The 16,045-nt window shown below is 42.1% G+C and overlaps 1 protein-coding gene across 3 annotated transcripts in view; it reads left to right on the top strand.

Annotated features, from left to right (window-relative positions):
• The window catches only part of faf1 (Fas (TNFRSF6) associated factor 1), a 386,266-nt gene that overhangs the window by 22,914 nt on the left and 347,307 nt on the right, over positions 1–16,045 (top strand). For all 3 annotated transcript variants that reach the window (XM_041208631.1, XM_041208632.1, XM_041208630.1), the window contains exons 3-4: positions 1,862–1,908; positions 14,270–14,475. In XM_041208631.1, the coding sequence (XP_041064565.1) occupies positions 1,862–1,908; positions 14,270–14,475 (253 nt within the window). The remainder of the gene's footprint in view (positions 1–1,861; positions 1,909–14,269; positions 14,476–16,045) is intronic.

Genomic DNA, 16,045 nt, shown 5'->3' with positions numbered 1-16,045 from the left:
TGTTGGAGTACAATGTGCTGTATCACTATGCTCCACAGGAATGCAACTTGCTAACTCATTCAATTTTAAAATAGTTTATTTGACACGATTAGGAAGGTTCCAGATGGTAAATTCCAGAATTTTAGTGAGGGGTAGTTAGTCTCCTGTGATGTTGGCCAGACAAAAACATGGTTTATCTCTTCCTGTACTCCTTCTTTTCTGTCCTGCTTGTGCCTTTTGCAGCATTTGTCTCTCTTTTTCTTTGTATCTTGCTTTCATGTTTATTGGCTGGCCGTACCTCGCCTGTCCATGCTTGCTGTGTTGGAATTCTCACTGTGCTTTACTCATGACTGTAGTTGGCTTTTGCAGGCACACAGTGATTTATACAGTATACTTCCTGCATTCACTGTCCCTGGTTTGTAGAGGTTGGGCTTGTGTGCAAAAGTTAGGTAGCCAGCATTGGAAAAACAAACCATGAGGCAATGCATGCACTAAAGAAAGAGAAAGAAACTGAAAATACATGAATAAAAAGTATGTGTCAAACAGAAGACATTTATACGTACAGTATGAGCAAACAAACAAAGGATGAAAATCGCATGCAGCTCATGGTATGCAAGCCCCCCAGAAACAGATGCACACTTGATGTGAGTGCGCTAATGAGAGCAAACTCATGTGCATTTGGCACAGCTGAACATTGAATGAGCACATGAAGCAACAAGAAAGAAAGTTAACCAGGTAGACCACATGTAACTGACCCATAGAGACAATAACTGAGGTAAGGAGAGAGTTTTAAAAAAAATCGTTCTTGGGATGTGGGCATCACTGGCTAGGCCAGCATTTATTGCCCATTCTTAATTGCCCTTGAAAAGGTGGTGGTGAGCTGCCCCCTGGAGCTGCTTCAGTCCATGTGGTGTAGATAGGGATGTCATGTTGGAGTTGTATAGAACCTTGGTGAGGCCACAGCAGGAACACTGTGTGCAGTTCTGGCCGCCACATTATAGGAAGGATGTGATTGCACTGGAGGGGGTGCAGAGGAGATTCACCAGGATGTTGCCTGGGATGAAACATTTAAGTTATGATGAGAGATTGGGCAGACTTGGGTTGTTTTCGTTGGAGCAGAGAAGACTGAGGGGCAACCTGATCGAGGTGTACAAGATTGAGGGGCATAGACAGGGTAGATAGGGAGCAGCTGTTCCCCTTAGTTGAAGGCTCAGTCATGAGGGGACACAAGTTCAAGGTGAGGGTCAGGAGGTTTAGGGGGGATGTGAGGAAAAACTTTTTTACCCAGAGGGTGGTGACAGTCTGGAATGCACTGCCTGGGAGGGTGGTGGAGGTGGGTTGCCTCACATCCTTTAAAAAGTACCTGGATGAGCACTTGGCACATGATAACATTCAAGGCTGTGGGCCAAGTGCTTGTAAATGGGATTAGGTAGGGAGGTCAGGTGTTTCTCATGTGTCGGTGCAGGCTCAATGGGCTGAAGGTCCTCTTCTGCACTGTGATTCTGTGAAAGGTCAGGGAAATGGGATAAGTTGACGGTTTGATTTCAGAGCAATGGTGTGGACACGGTTAGCTGAAAGACAAGCTGTGGTGTAAAATTCCATAAACCCATTTATATTTGCAAGCCTGGTTGGAACAGTTTTGTGGCTAATTAACAGTAATCGTGTGTTCTCCTAATCAATAGTGACAGAAGGATAGAATTTCCTCATTTCCAGTTTTTCTGTGGGCTTTCACTGAAATTAACAGTGGGACAAATGGGAACAATTGCAGAAATTCTACCACTTTGTCACTGTCCAGTACTAGAATGGGGACACATTCTGTAGTTTTATTCAGCCAAATCCAATGGTCCTGATAGTGTTTTGACTTTTTAACTTTTCCTTGCAGGCGGCAATTAATGGAATAATTCCACAAGAGAATGGTATTTTACAGAAGTAAGTAACCTTTACTTTTTTTCTTATATTATGGGCTCTTGCATAAGTTTTGAACATACTGAAGTACAGTAAAGTCCCGCCTTTCGCAACTTGCCTGGGTGACAAGTATACCCATTGAGCGCAGCTTGACTGTGGAATCGGCTAATTTACCCAAAGATATCAGTTTCATTGTTAATTTTGCAGAAGATCTTTGAAAGCTGAGGTGGATATAATCTGGCAAATTTAACACTGTTGGACGTGACCTCTGGATTATTGAAATATCAGTAAGGAGCTCTGATGGATTGGAATGCTATGTTAAAATGGAGGATACAGCAAATAATTGTTGGCGTCAGTTACTCATGGAGTACGCTTACTGACATCTTAGTGAGTTTGTTCAATTGGTCTTTAGATATCAGCTTTCCTGCTCCACATCATTATCCAGTAACCCTGGTAGAAATACGTGCAGGTCGATATAGTGAGAGCAATTTGCTGTAGAGTAACTGACCAAACCAATGCTGCCTTTGCATGACTGGAAACTATTTAATTGAGTCCTGTTCAAAAGCATGTTCCTTGTTCGCAATTTTGCAGTTTGTGAGGTTTTGCGGAAATTAACCCTTGCGAACAGCAGGACTTTACTGTATAAAGTTTTCAAAAGATTTTATCTTAGGCATTAGAAATGCAGCTTTTACCAAGAGTCCTGGAGACTTGTGTTTTCCAAACTGAGATTATTTCAGTTTTTAAATATTTTCCTTAACATTTTCTCTTCTTTGTTCTGTTATATATACTGGTTTAGTAAATATTTCTATTTCTGTAATAAAAAATTGAAAATGCTGGCAACAATCAGCAGGCTAGGTAGCATCTGCGGAGAGAGAAACCGAGTTCACACTTCAGGTCGATGACCTTTCATCAGAAATGGGTAAAGTTAGAAATGCGATAAGTTTTAAGCAAGTGAAAGGGGGGAGGGTAGGAAAGGGTATGTGACAGAGTGGAAAACAGGAGAGATTAAATGAGAAAAGAGTTGGTAGTCCAAGGCCAAAGGAAGTGGCAATGGGACAAGTAAAGAAATAGAAGATGTGTCCAGAGGAGGTGTGAATGGCAGAATGATGAACAGCTGCTGTCCAAAAGCAAAAAAACAAGTAAAAGAAAAAACAAAACCTCCAAAGAAAGAGGAACCAAAACTGGGGTAGAGGTTATGGTCTGAGATTATTGCACGGAATGTTGAGTCCAGAAAGCTTTAAAGTGCCAAATGGAAAGATGAGGTGCTGTTTCTCAAGCTTAACATTGAGCTTCATTGGAGCACTGAAGGAGGCCAAAGGCAGAGAGGTCATCATGCGAGCAAGGTTGAGAATTAAAATGATAGGTGACAGGAAGTTCGGTTTGTGGAGTGAACAGAGATGTTCCTCAACGTGGTCACCCAGTCCGCATTTGGTCTCCACAATGTAGAGCAGACCACATTGTGAGCAATGAATAAAGTATACCAAATTGAAAGTAGTATGTAAATTGCAGATTCCCTTGGAAGGAGTGTTAGGGGCCTTGAACAGTGAGGAGGTGAAAGGGCAGGTGTTGGATCTCTTGTGCTTGCATGGAAAGCTGTTTAAGAAGGGAATAGGGTGTTGTGGGTGATGAGGAGTGGAAACGGAAATGCTGAAAAGGAAGGGAAAGATGTATTTGGTGATGGCAATACGCTAGAGGTGTCGGAAATAACGGATGATGATCAGTTGAATACAGAGACAGGTGGGGTGGAAGGTGAGGACAAGGGGAACCCTATCATGGTTCTGGAAGATGGGGGAAGGGACGAGGGCCGAAGTGCGGGAAATGGGACAGGCATGGTCAAAGGTCCTGTCAACCACGATGAGGGGAGTCCCTTGGTTGAGGTGTTACGATCTCGATGGAGACCAGTAACGTGTCTTTATTTAAAATCCGAAAACCCAGATGTTTACTAAAAAAAATGAAGTCACAAGGTTCATGGTTTATATTCAAAAGAATTTGAGTACACAAAAATTAAAGAATGAGTACTAATAAATACACTTTATCTTAAATAGTCACTCATGGTAAAGATAATAAAAGTATAACGAACTTGGTTACTTATAATAGAAACCGAACTCTATAAATTACGTTTCCTTCTACACCCATTAGACTTAACACCCCCAATAAACTGAAGTCTGATACTTATCAAAAAATGGAAGATTTAACCACTTGGTCTGAGTTCAACTTTTAAAAAATGGTGAGATTTCTTGGGCCTTCTGCTTACCCCGGCAAGGTTTTCTGTTCAATTCTCCTACAACTGTCCTATGGTAGCAACTTCCCCATTCGGTCCAACATCGTGTCCTCCTGCGCCCCCCCACCCCACAAGAGCAATATTTTCTCTTCTGCAGCCAGTTAGTTTTGAAGTCCCAAAACCTAAACTGCTTGAACCCAGAATCACATCCCTATGGTTAACTTACATTGACATTTTTTCCTATATTGTTTATCTCCCAGGCAACCTGTTCACATGATCATTCAGTAGAGGCTAGGGGCTTTAACAGAAACCCTATCCTTGAGAAATCGCATTCTTAAAGGGACCAACACAAAATATAGGCCATTTCCCCCAAAAGTACCCGGACCTTTTTATTCATTTATGGGATGTGGACATTGTTGGCTAGGCTAGCATTTATTGCCCATCCCTCATTATCCTTGAGAAGTTGGTGGTGAGCTGCCTTCTTGAAACCCTGCAGTCCATGTGGTGCCAGTACACCAATAGTGTTATTAGGGAGGGCGTTTCAGGATTTTGACCCAGTGGCAGTGAAGGAATAGTGATATATTGCCAGGTCAGGATTGTGAGTGGCTTGGAGGGGAACTTCCAGGTGGTGGTGATCCCATGTGTCTGCTGCCTTGTCCTTGTCGATGGTAGCAGTCGTGGCTTTGGAAGGTGTTGCCTAAGGAGCCTTGGTGAATTCCTGCAGTGCATCTTGTAGATGGTGCACACTGTTGCCACCATGCATTGGTGGTTAAGGGAGTAAATGTATCTGGATGGGATGCCACTAAAGCGGGCTGCATTGTCCTGGGTGGTGTCACATTTCTTGTGTTGTTGAAACCGATTTATCCAGGCAATCCCATCACACGCCGTGCAAGGTGGACAGGCTTTGGGGAGTCAGGTGAGTTACTCACTGCAGGGTTCCTAGCCTCTGACCTGCTCTTGTAACCACAGTAATTATAAGGCTACATTAGTTGAGTTTCCATCACAGAGGAAAATAGAAGACGTATCAGATGCGCTGGTATGGAATGTTGCATTATCAGAACAGCTGTGATGGAAATGGACAAACTGGAAGAATGGGATGGTGTTCTTACAGGAAGCATGGTGTGAGGAAGTATAATTGATGTACTGTGGGAGACAGTGAGCTTATGGTAAATGTTTGTTGATAGCCTGTCCTCAGAAATGGAGACAGAAAAGTCAAGGAAAGGAAGTGTTAGAGATGGTTCGTGTAAAGGTGAGAGAAATTGGAAACAAAGATAATGAAATTTTCCAGTTCAGGATGAAAGCAGGAAACTGAATGGATAAAGTCATCAGTGTACTAGTAAAAGAGAGGAGGATGGGGGCCTGAGTGGGGCCAGACAAGGAATGTTCCACCTATCCCACAAAAAGGCAGACAGGATCCTTGCTGGTAACCTTGGCCACACCTTTTTATTTGGAGATCGTGAGTGGAGTTCAAGTCGTTGTTAAAATGTGTGAGCAAGATCAGCCAGGCTGAGGAGATTGGTGGTGGATGGAGACTGATTAGGGCTTCAATGAAGAAGCAATGAGCCCTCAGATTGTACTGGTCGGGGTTGAGGTGTAGAGGGATTGGATGTCCCAGTGAAGATGAGACAGTTAATGCCAAGAAATTGGAAACTGTTCAGTGATGGAGGAGATGTAGGTGGAAAGAACTAAGGGGAACATAAGTAGAGTTGGGATAGGAAGAAATCAGTTTATTGGGGTAGGAACAGACTGAAATGATAAGTCTACCTTGGCAGTCCTGTTGGTGGATCTTGTGAAGGAATTAGAGTTGGGAAACTGAGGTTGCAGGCTGTGTAGGGAAGATCTCCACAGGTGATGAGGTCATTGACAGACTTGGAGGTACTTGATGTTCCACAGGTCCTGTGGGAGGTAGGAGTAAGTGTTTGGAGAGTTAGTGTTCGGCCTCTGCACAGGAGAGGTTGGCTCTTCCAACAAAATGGCACATACTAGTCGTTGGGTTTGATGGCAATTTAGTATTGGACCTAAGAGAATGGAGTGCAGCAAGTTCAGAGGAAGACAGGTTAGAGTGAGTGAGGGCAGCAGAGAAATTGAGCTGGCTGATATGCCAGCAGTTGTCAATGAAAAGATCAAGAGAGGGTAAGAGGCCTGAGGGAGGGGCCTCCCTGGAGACTGTTAAAAGTGATCAATGTATGGTTGGGGTGTGGAGGACTCCTGGCCAATGAAGTGGTTGCAGAGGTGAAGAGAATGAAAGAAGAGCTTAGTATCATGCCGAGCTCAATTTGTTGAAGTGGGGAATAAGATGATGAAACTAAAGCCTCTGCTAAGGACAGACCATTCAGGGTCAGAGAGTGGAAAGCTGGAGGGTATCCTGAATACATGAAGAGGTAAGATGGAAGGAATGGGGATCAGAGGGAAGTGAAGGGGAAGAAAGATCTGGAGGGGCATTGGTACAAAGAATTGTTAGAGATTGCAATCCTTCATACCTGAAAAGAGAATTTTTTTATTAATGCATCAGATGAGATGAGGGATGAAATGAAATTGCAGAACAGGAAAGTTGGTGCTGAAGAGAGAAGCCAAGAGTGCTTTAAGCAGCACATGCCACTGAGTATGGATCTTGGGCTGCAGTGAAAATAGTGGTTTGGGAAACACTGAATATCTAGGAGAAATTTATTATCCTCCAACATTTCTGCCATCAAACACACCATCTCCTTCCTTGTCCCTTCAGCATTCCAAAGGGACCATTCCCTCCATGAGTCCCTGGTCTAGTCTATCACCCCCAAAACCTGTTCCCTTCCCATGACACCTTTCCAGGCTTTGCAGAACACCTCAGTTCAGTCTGCAAGCATGACCCCAAACTTTCGGCCACCTGTATTTTAATTCTTCAGTTTGCTCTCACGTTGCCATCTTTTGTCCTCGTCCTATTGCAGTATTTCAGTGAAGCTTAGTGCAAGCTCAAGGAACCGCACTTTATCTTTTGATTAAGAAGCTTGCAGCCTTTTGGGGCTCTGCGTTGAGCTCAACAATTTCAAGCTATAACCTCTGATGCACTAATACCTCAAAGTAATGGTATGCATCCAAGTTAGGGTGGTGTGTGACATGGGGAGGAGCATGGAAGTGACTTTGTTAGTGTGCACCTGCTGTCCTTATCTTTCTAGGTAATGGAGATCACAGGTTTGGGAGTCGATTATTTTTGAAATGCACTCAATGTTATTTAGGAAAATGTGGCAGCTAATTTACACAGTCAGCTACCCAATATCCGATGAATGAATGACTAATAAATCTATTTTTACTGGTGTTAGTTGTGGAATAATTGATTTCAAGAATACCAAGACTCCCAGCTCTTAAGTGGAATGTGCCACCTTACCTTTTATATTCACCTAAGCTGATAATCAGGGTTTCAATTTAACACTTCATGGGAAAGTATGACCAAATGAAGGATATAACAATTAGTACTTTTCTTCATTATACCTCAGCCCCAACCTCAGAAGTCCACCTCATATTGCACCAATATGACATTTTCTCATTTCTCACATTAGTCATCTTGCCAGTTTCACTTTGAAAAGTTGCAAAAATAATTTTTGTTTGGGAGATTGAGGGGGTACATGATTGAAGTGTACAAAATTGAGGGGCATAGATAGGGTAGATAGGAAGGAACTTTTCCCCTTGGTGGAGAGATCAGTAACCAGTGGGCATAGATTTAAGGTTTAGAAGGGATATGAGGAAGAATTTTTTTTTCACCCAGAGGGCAGTGGGAATCTGAAACTCACTGCTTGAAAGGGTGGTAGAGGCAGAAATCCTCACAACATGTAAGAAGTATTTGGATGTGCGCTTGCAGTGCCATAGCATACAAGGCTATGGGCCTAGTGCTGGAAAATAGGATTAGAATAGTTAAGTACTTGCCTGACTGATGCAGACTTGATGGGCTGAAGAGCCTTTTTCTGTGCTGTAGACCTCTATGACTTTATGACCCATACATCCAACGGAAGCATTCATTCCATCGGCCTGTCAACATTTGGACTTGTGTTCCAGAGGTGTTCCAGAGGTGAAAAGCCCATGTCTTGGATTATCAATAGCAATTGTTTTGTTAACCATGGCTACAAGTGTTTTTCTTCTTGAGATCTCTGCCCAAAGGTAATCCTTGGTAATTAGTTGCCAAACCCAGAAAAAAGGCCATGATTTTTTTTTAACTACAGATAGGTGAAGGGGGCAGGCTCCAAGGCTACCTCAGCAGAATGGGATTGAATCCCACACTCTGGGCATTAATCTGATCCACACTAGCCATCCAACCAATTGAGCTAACCGGATCTCCCCCACTTATAAACATTAGCCGTTTAAAATTGAATGGAAGGAGTTCAGCACAATATTCTGTGACAGTTTCCTCTATAGATTTACAATGTATCAGATTACAAACATTTATAATACTGGGTACAAAGCCTTGTACAGTTGCAGCAAGACTTCCCTACTTGTATACCATGTGTCCCTGGCAATAAAGGTCAAGGTTCTGTTTGCCTTCTTAATTACTTGTTGTACTTGATGCTAACTTTTTGTGATCCATGTAGAAGGACACCCTAGAAGGACAGATCCCTCTGTACTGCAACAATCTTCAATGTGTCTCCATGATGAAAATTTGCTTTTCCATTCTTCATGCCAAAGTGGACAAGCTCATATTTTCCCACATTATATTCCATCTATCAAATTTTTGTCCGCTCACTTAACCTATTTATATCCCTTTGCAGACTCTTTGTATCCTCCTCACAACTAGCATTCCTACTTATCTTCACATTGTCAGCAAATTTGGCTATAACACTCTGGTTCTCCTCATTAATATAGATTGTAAATAGTTGAGGTCCCAGCATGAATACCTGTGGCACTTCGTTAGTTACAGTTTGCCAGCTGGAAAATGGCCCATTTATCCCAACTTTGTTTCTGGTTAGTTAGCCAGTCCTCTATCCATTATAATGTCACCCACAATACCATAATGTCTTATCTTGTCTTATCATATGACACCTTATCAAATGCCTTTTGGAAATCCAAGTACACTGCATCTACTGGTTCTCCTTGTTCCACCCTGCTTGTTACGTCCTCAAAGCACTCGAATAAATTTGTCAAACACGATTTGCCTTTCACAAAACAATGTTGACTCTGCCTGATTGCATTATGATTTTCTAAATGTCCTGCTACAACCTCTTTAATAATGGATTCTTGAATAGAGGTGTCATATTTGGGGTTTTCCAATCTGCTGAGATGTTTCCAGAATTTAGGGAATTTTGGAACATTGCAACCAACTCATCCACCATTTCTGCAGCCACTTCTTGTTAGGCCCTAGGATGCAGGCCATCAAGTTCAGAAAACTTGTCAGCCTTTAGTTCCATTAGTTTTCCTAGTACTTTTTCTCAAGTGATAGTGATTATTTTAAGTTCCTCTCCCCCTTTCTCCCTTGATCTCCTGCTATTCTTGAGATACTTTCTGTGTCTCCTACTGTGAAGACGGAGAGGAAATACTTGATCAAAACCTCTGGCATTTCCTCGTTTTCCATTTTTAATCCCCCAGTCTTGCCGTCTAAAGGACTAATGCTCACATTAGCTATTCTTTTCCTTTATGGTCTATAGGCAAAGTTTTCAGCTTGTTTGCGTGTTCCAATTAGATGTACTATGGCAAAAAATTGTAGAAGCTTTTACTGTCTTTTTTGTATCTGTTGCGAGTTTCCTGTCATGGTCTAAATTTCTCTTTTTTAGTCATCTTTTGCTGGTTCTAAAACTTCCTCAGTCTCCTGGCTTGCCGCCTTCGCAATATTGTAATGCCTTTTCTTTTAATTTGATACCACTCTTAACTTCCTTAGTTATCCATGTGTGGTGTGTCCTTCTGGAATTTAACTTTATTGAGAGTTATGCAATATCGCCTGAAGTATTGGCCACTGCTTCAGTACCAATTTCCCTTTTAACCTATTTACTTAGACTACTTTAGCCAACTCCATAGATCATATGGCCCGATATGCCTGCTCCACCATTCAGTATGATCGTGGCTAATCTTGGGCTTCAACTCCATTTTCTTGCCAATTCCCCTTATCCCTTAATTCCCCGATAGATCAAAAAACTGTCTATCTCAGCCTTAAATGTATTCATCACTGGCGCATCTACAACCCTCAGTAGAGTATTCCAAAGATTCCGAACCCTTTGAGTGAAGTAATTTCTCCTCATATCAGTCCTAAATGATTGGCCCCTTATCTTGGGAATGTAACCCCGTGTTTTAGATTCCCTGACCAGTGGTAACAATTTCTCAGCATCTACGTTATCAAACCCCTTCAGAATCTTGTAAGTTTCAATGAGATCGTGTCTCATTCTTGTAAATTCCAGAGAATATAAGCTCAATTTACTTGGCCTCTCATCATAGGACAACCTACTCATCCCAGGGACCAATTTAGTGAACCTTCTCTGTTGCCTCCAATGCAAATATATATTTTATTAAATGTAGAGGCCAAAACAGCACATGGTATTCTCGATGTGGTCTCACCAAAACCCTGCACAATTGTGCTCTGTCTTCATACAATTGTAATTACCTATATTTGAGTTTAAGACACTAGTATGGGTACACATTTCTCACTCTCAAACTGAATGTTAAATTCTATCATGATCACCCTTATTTAGAGGATCTTTTACTATGAGGTCTTTAATTAATTCTGTCTTATTGCATATTATCATGTCCAAAATAGCCTATTTCCTGGTAGTTCCAGAATATATCGTTCTAACAAACTGTCCTGAGTACACTTTTTTTTCATTTGCTCGCGGGAAGTGGGCTTCGCTGGCAGGGCCAGCATTATTACCCACCCCTAGTTGCCGTTGAGAAGGTGGTGGTGAGCTGCCTTCTTGAACCGCTGCAGTCCATGTGATGTAGGTACACCCACAGTGCTGTTAGGAAGGGAGTTCCAGGATTTTGACCCAGCGACAGTGAAGCAACAAGTCAGGATGGTGAGTAACTTGGAGGAGAACTTCTGAGTGGTGGTGCTCCCATCTGTCTGCTGCCCTTGTCCTTCTAGATGGTGGTGGCCATGGGTTCGGAAGGTGCTATTGAAGGAACTTTTGGTGAATTCCTCCAGTGCATCTTGTAGATGGTACATATTGCTGCCACTATGCATCAGTGGTGGAGGGAGTGAATGTCCATGGATGTGGTTCCACTCGAGCGGGCTGCTCTGTTTTGGACGGTGTCGAGCTTCGAGTGTTGTGGGAGCTGTGCTCATCCAGGCAAGTGGAGATTATTCCATCACACTCCTGACCTGTGCCTTGTAGACAGTGGACAGGCAATGGGTAGTTGGGAGGTGAGTTACTCGTCACACAGTTCCTAGCCTCTGACCTGCTCTTGAAGCCCTATAACTACTGTGGCTAGTCCAGTACAGTTTCTGGTCAATGGTAACCCCAAGGATGTTGGTAGTGGGGGATTCAGTGATGGTAATGCCATTGAACATCAAGGGGCGATGGTTGGATTCTCTTGTTGGAGATAATCATTGCCTGACACTTGTGTGGCGTCAGTGTTACTTGCCATTTGTCAGCCCAAGCCTGGATATTGTCCAGGTCCTGCTGCGTTTGGATATGAACTGCTTCAATATCTGAGGAGTCGTGAATGGTGTTGAACGTTGTGCAAACATCAGTGAATATCCCATTTCTGACTTTATGATGGAAGGAACGTCATTGATGAAGCAGCTGAAGGTGGTTGGGCCAAGGACACTACCCTGAGGAATTCTTGCAGTGGTGTCCTGGAGCTGAGATGACTCTCCTTCAACAACCACAACCATCTTCCTTTGTGCTAAGTATGACTCCAACCAACTCTATGAACTCATTCTGTAGACTACCTTTGCCAATTTGATCTATCCAGTCTATATGAAGATTAAAATCACCCACGATTATTGCAGTACTCTTCTTGCAAGTCCCATTATTGCTTGATGTATACTTTGTTCTGTGTAGCTACTTTTAAGGGGGCTATGAACTACCCCCACCACTGACATCTTTCCGTTGTTATTTCTTATAGCCATCAAAGCTGATTCTACATCTTGATCTTCTGATCTTCATTTCTCACTATTTTACTAATGTTATCCTTTATTGACAGAGCTACCCCACCTCCTTTTTCTATTTTCCTGCCCACCCAAAATGTCAACTCCTGTTGAATATTCAGGTCCCAGCCTTGGTCACTTTATACCGACATCTCTAATGGCTATCCGACCATGCTTTTTACTTCTATTTGTGTTAGCAATCCATCCACCCTGTTACAAATGCTACGAGCATTCAGATAAAGAGCTCTTAATTCAGTCTTTTACCGTTTTCCCTACTCTGACCTTATTTGCTGGCACACTTTTTTATGTTTTATGTTTGTGTATGCTCTGTCCCTTCCAGTCACATTCTAGTTATTGCTACCCTGCACTATTGCCTTGTGTTTTCTTTTTAACTTCCAAATCTACCCTTAAATGAACCCCCCCCCCTCCATGTAGTTTAAAGTCTAAGTTATATGATTCGCCAGTACTCTGGCACCAGTGTGGTTAAGGTGAAGGCTATCCCAAGGGCACAGCTCCTGCTTTCCCTAGTACTGGTGTTGGTGCTCCATGAATCAAGCCCATTTCTTGCCCACTAAACTTTGAGCCATACATTCAATTCTCTGAATTTATGGGCTCAGGTAGTAATCCAGAGATTAGTACCTTTGTGGTTACGCTTTTTAATTTAACCCCTAGCTGCTCATGCTCCCTTAGCAGAACCTCTCTTAGTTTTACCCATGTCGTTGGTACCTATGTGGTTTTCAACAACTGGATCCTTCTACGACCACTCCCAAGTTCCTCTCCATCCCTGACATCCCTGGCACTGGGCAGGCAACACAGACTTTGGGTCTCTCAGTTCTCTGCAGCTGAAAGCATATCTATTCCCCCAACTATACTGTCCTCTACTACAACTACATTCCTTTTATTTCCCTCACTTAAATGGCCCCCTGCACCACATGCTCAGTTTGCTCATCCTCTCTGTAGCCCCTGCGCTCATCCCCGCTAGTTGCAAGAACCTTGAACCTATTGGACAATTGCAAGGGATGATGCTCCTCCAGTGCTACTTTCTGAATCCCCACACCCTCAATTGCAGTTACATTCTCCTGTCTCTGGCCATGGACCAAATTCGAAGTGCCTAGCCTAAGGGTGTGCTTAGCAAGACCACCTGTTTTCACACTAGCTGAAATTCTACAGAGCTGAGTCAGGCACTGCTGACTAGAGAAACCAGTTTGAACTAGCCACCTAATTAACTAACTGTAGCTGCAAGGGGCTTGTTTATCCCTGACCCTGAATGAAAGGAACAAAAAATAAAAAATATATATATAAAAACAAAAAAACTGCGGATGCTGGAAATCCAAAACAAAAACAGAAATACCTGGAAAAACTCAGCAGGTCTGGCAGCATCGGCAGAGAAGAGTAGTGAAAGGAAAGGAAGTTAGCTTTAAATTAAAATTGTGGATTGTAACAAATTGCAAACTTGACTAGATTTTAGAAAGAGATTTATCCTTAAAATTCCCTCACTTACCAAATTTCCAAACTTACGCTCTTATTTTGATTTGTATTCAGTCACGAGCTGCTACCGTTATGTTGCTCACTTCTGTAAATACTGTATTTGCAGTGAAAATAAATTGTATAGTGGAGGAAATGAATCTTGACTCATTTGAAATTTGTGAAGATGCCTAAACCCCTGTGCGTAAATGTATATTGTGTCTAAATAGTTCTGCGTTTACAGCAAAAGATTTTATTTATTTCATGCTATTTTCATGGCTTTTATTTTTATTCATATGTGGCCCCGTGGTATTTTGTAGTTTATAATAGATAATTTAAAACAAAATCACCACCAGCTAAGGTTGGAAACTTGTAATCCGATAATTGTGAGCGCCAAATCCTGTTTTTACCATCTTACAGTATGTTGATAATTTGACCAGCTTTGCCCAAAAACAATATGTAAAAAAATATGTATTGGGATGCAAATATTTGTAATGCATAATTTGGAGACAACTTATTGCAGAAGCAGCTATCTACAACTGAATTTAACCAGTGATAGTTCTATGGATTAGAATTGTTTCTCATAGCTGTTATTCTGTGCAAATCTTTAATCTATTTTATTAACATTGTTATGTCTGAAATTTCTTCTATTCTGTTTGCAGTGAGTTTATTAGTGGTGAAACATCACAGGAGCCAGTGTACGGTCCCAGCAGCCAACCTTCTTCCTCCTCCTCTTCCAATTCTCCAGCTTTCTGCCCAATAGTACCATCTAGGCCAATCGTAGAAAGACAACCAAGAATGCTAAACTTCAGAGTGGAATACCGTGACAGAAACGTGGAAGTGGTAGTTGAAGATACCAACACAGTTGGTAAGATTTTAAAATGTATGATTCTTGAAACAATACAGTTGTGGTTAAACTAACCAGGGAAATATTACATGTACCTCCCTACTGGCCTCCCCCCCCCCCCCACCCCGACTCTGGTACAATTCTATGCCCCAAATCTGCTGTCCAAACACTGGAATTGTCCAAAAAAACTGACATTTTTCTCTCAGCATGTGGAACAGGGTAAATAGAGGGAAAAATGATTAATTGTAAACTCTCTGAAATACAATGGGGTTATATAGCTGCTTGCATAAATCACATCCTTGAAATCATTGTAACCATTGAACGGTATTTTTGGCACCCTTCATCTGAAACTTGGATATTAAATATGAGGAACTCTCCTTACTGAGAATATCTTGCGGGTTAAGACAGGTGCCCAGGAGGGATTGCCAAGTTTGGAAACAAAGCTGGAACAACCTTGGGCCAGTTCAGAAACTTGAAAGTAAATGCTTATCTTTATCACCAGCCCAGTCTCATCTGATCCAGCGGGTAATCTGAAACCTGGCAAAGTATCGATCCCCATGGTGCTGGATTTTGGTCGTTGTATCTGTACTGTTTACTTTAAAAAGCTCAAATTTATCTCTTAAGGATAATTTTTATACACCTAGCACCTAGCATGACTTAATACTTTTATATAGGTACTGTTTAGTATCTTTTCAGTCCAAGGCATTGTTGGGCTTGCAGGACTACACCTGAAAGATTTAAGCATGTGTTCAGAGCTGAGCAGATCTGCAGGGTATACTTGCTGAAACATCAGCTTTGTTTGGCACCTATAAAAAATTTTAGGTGCTGCTTATTCCCCTGTAATTCTATTGTTGAGAGTCTTTCTACTTTCAATGAGTAATGATCAATGGAGAGTGATGAGTATTGCTTTAAAAAACACGGCTCTCACTCAAACCGTGCGGATTCTGGGAGCATCCTTAAATGAAGAAAGGGAAAAGTTTAAAGTCGGTTGTAAAGACGATGCCAATGCAATGACTTTTCCAAACAGAGATCAGCTTTTACACTGACACACAAACTGTACAAGCCCTTATTTGTGTAATTATTGGTCAGCATACTGGAATTGACATTAATTGCCTGAAAGAGTGGTGGAGGCAGATTTAATTGTGGTATTCAAAAGGGAATTGAATAAACACCCAAGGGAAAATATTTGCAGGGTTACGTGTAAAGGGCGACGGCATGGAACTAGCTAAATTGCACTTGCAAGAGCTGGCACAGACTTGACTGGCTGACCACCACCTTCTGTGCCTAGCCATTCTATGGTTTGATATGATAGAATGTAGGTAAATCCAGTGCCACTTAATACTCTGCCACTTGGCAGTGATGCTCTTCTGGAGTGAGAGAGGGCAGTGACATACGCTGAGCTAAGGTGTGCTGACAACTATGGAGGAGTGGCTGTTATGGCCTAGGAATTGTACCTTGTGTACTACTTCGCATAAAAGTAACTTGAGGTAAAATTGCATAACAGGAAGAAATATGAATTATGTCCCTCCTTACACTGCATTTATTTTTACATGCAGCTTTGTTAACTTGAGCCAAAAGCAAAATTTTGCAG

The sequence above is a fragment of the Carcharodon carcharias genome, chromosome 16 (assembly GCF_017639515.1).
Source record: "Carcharodon carcharias isolate sCarCar2 chromosome 16, sCarCar2.pri, whole genome shotgun sequence".
Taxonomy (NCBI): Eukaryota; Metazoa; Chordata; class Chondrichthyes; order Lamniformes; family Lamnidae; genus Carcharodon; species Carcharodon carcharias.
The sequence above is the reverse complement of the archived record's forward strand: the minus strand, read 5'-3'. Positions and strand labels throughout refer to the sequence as shown.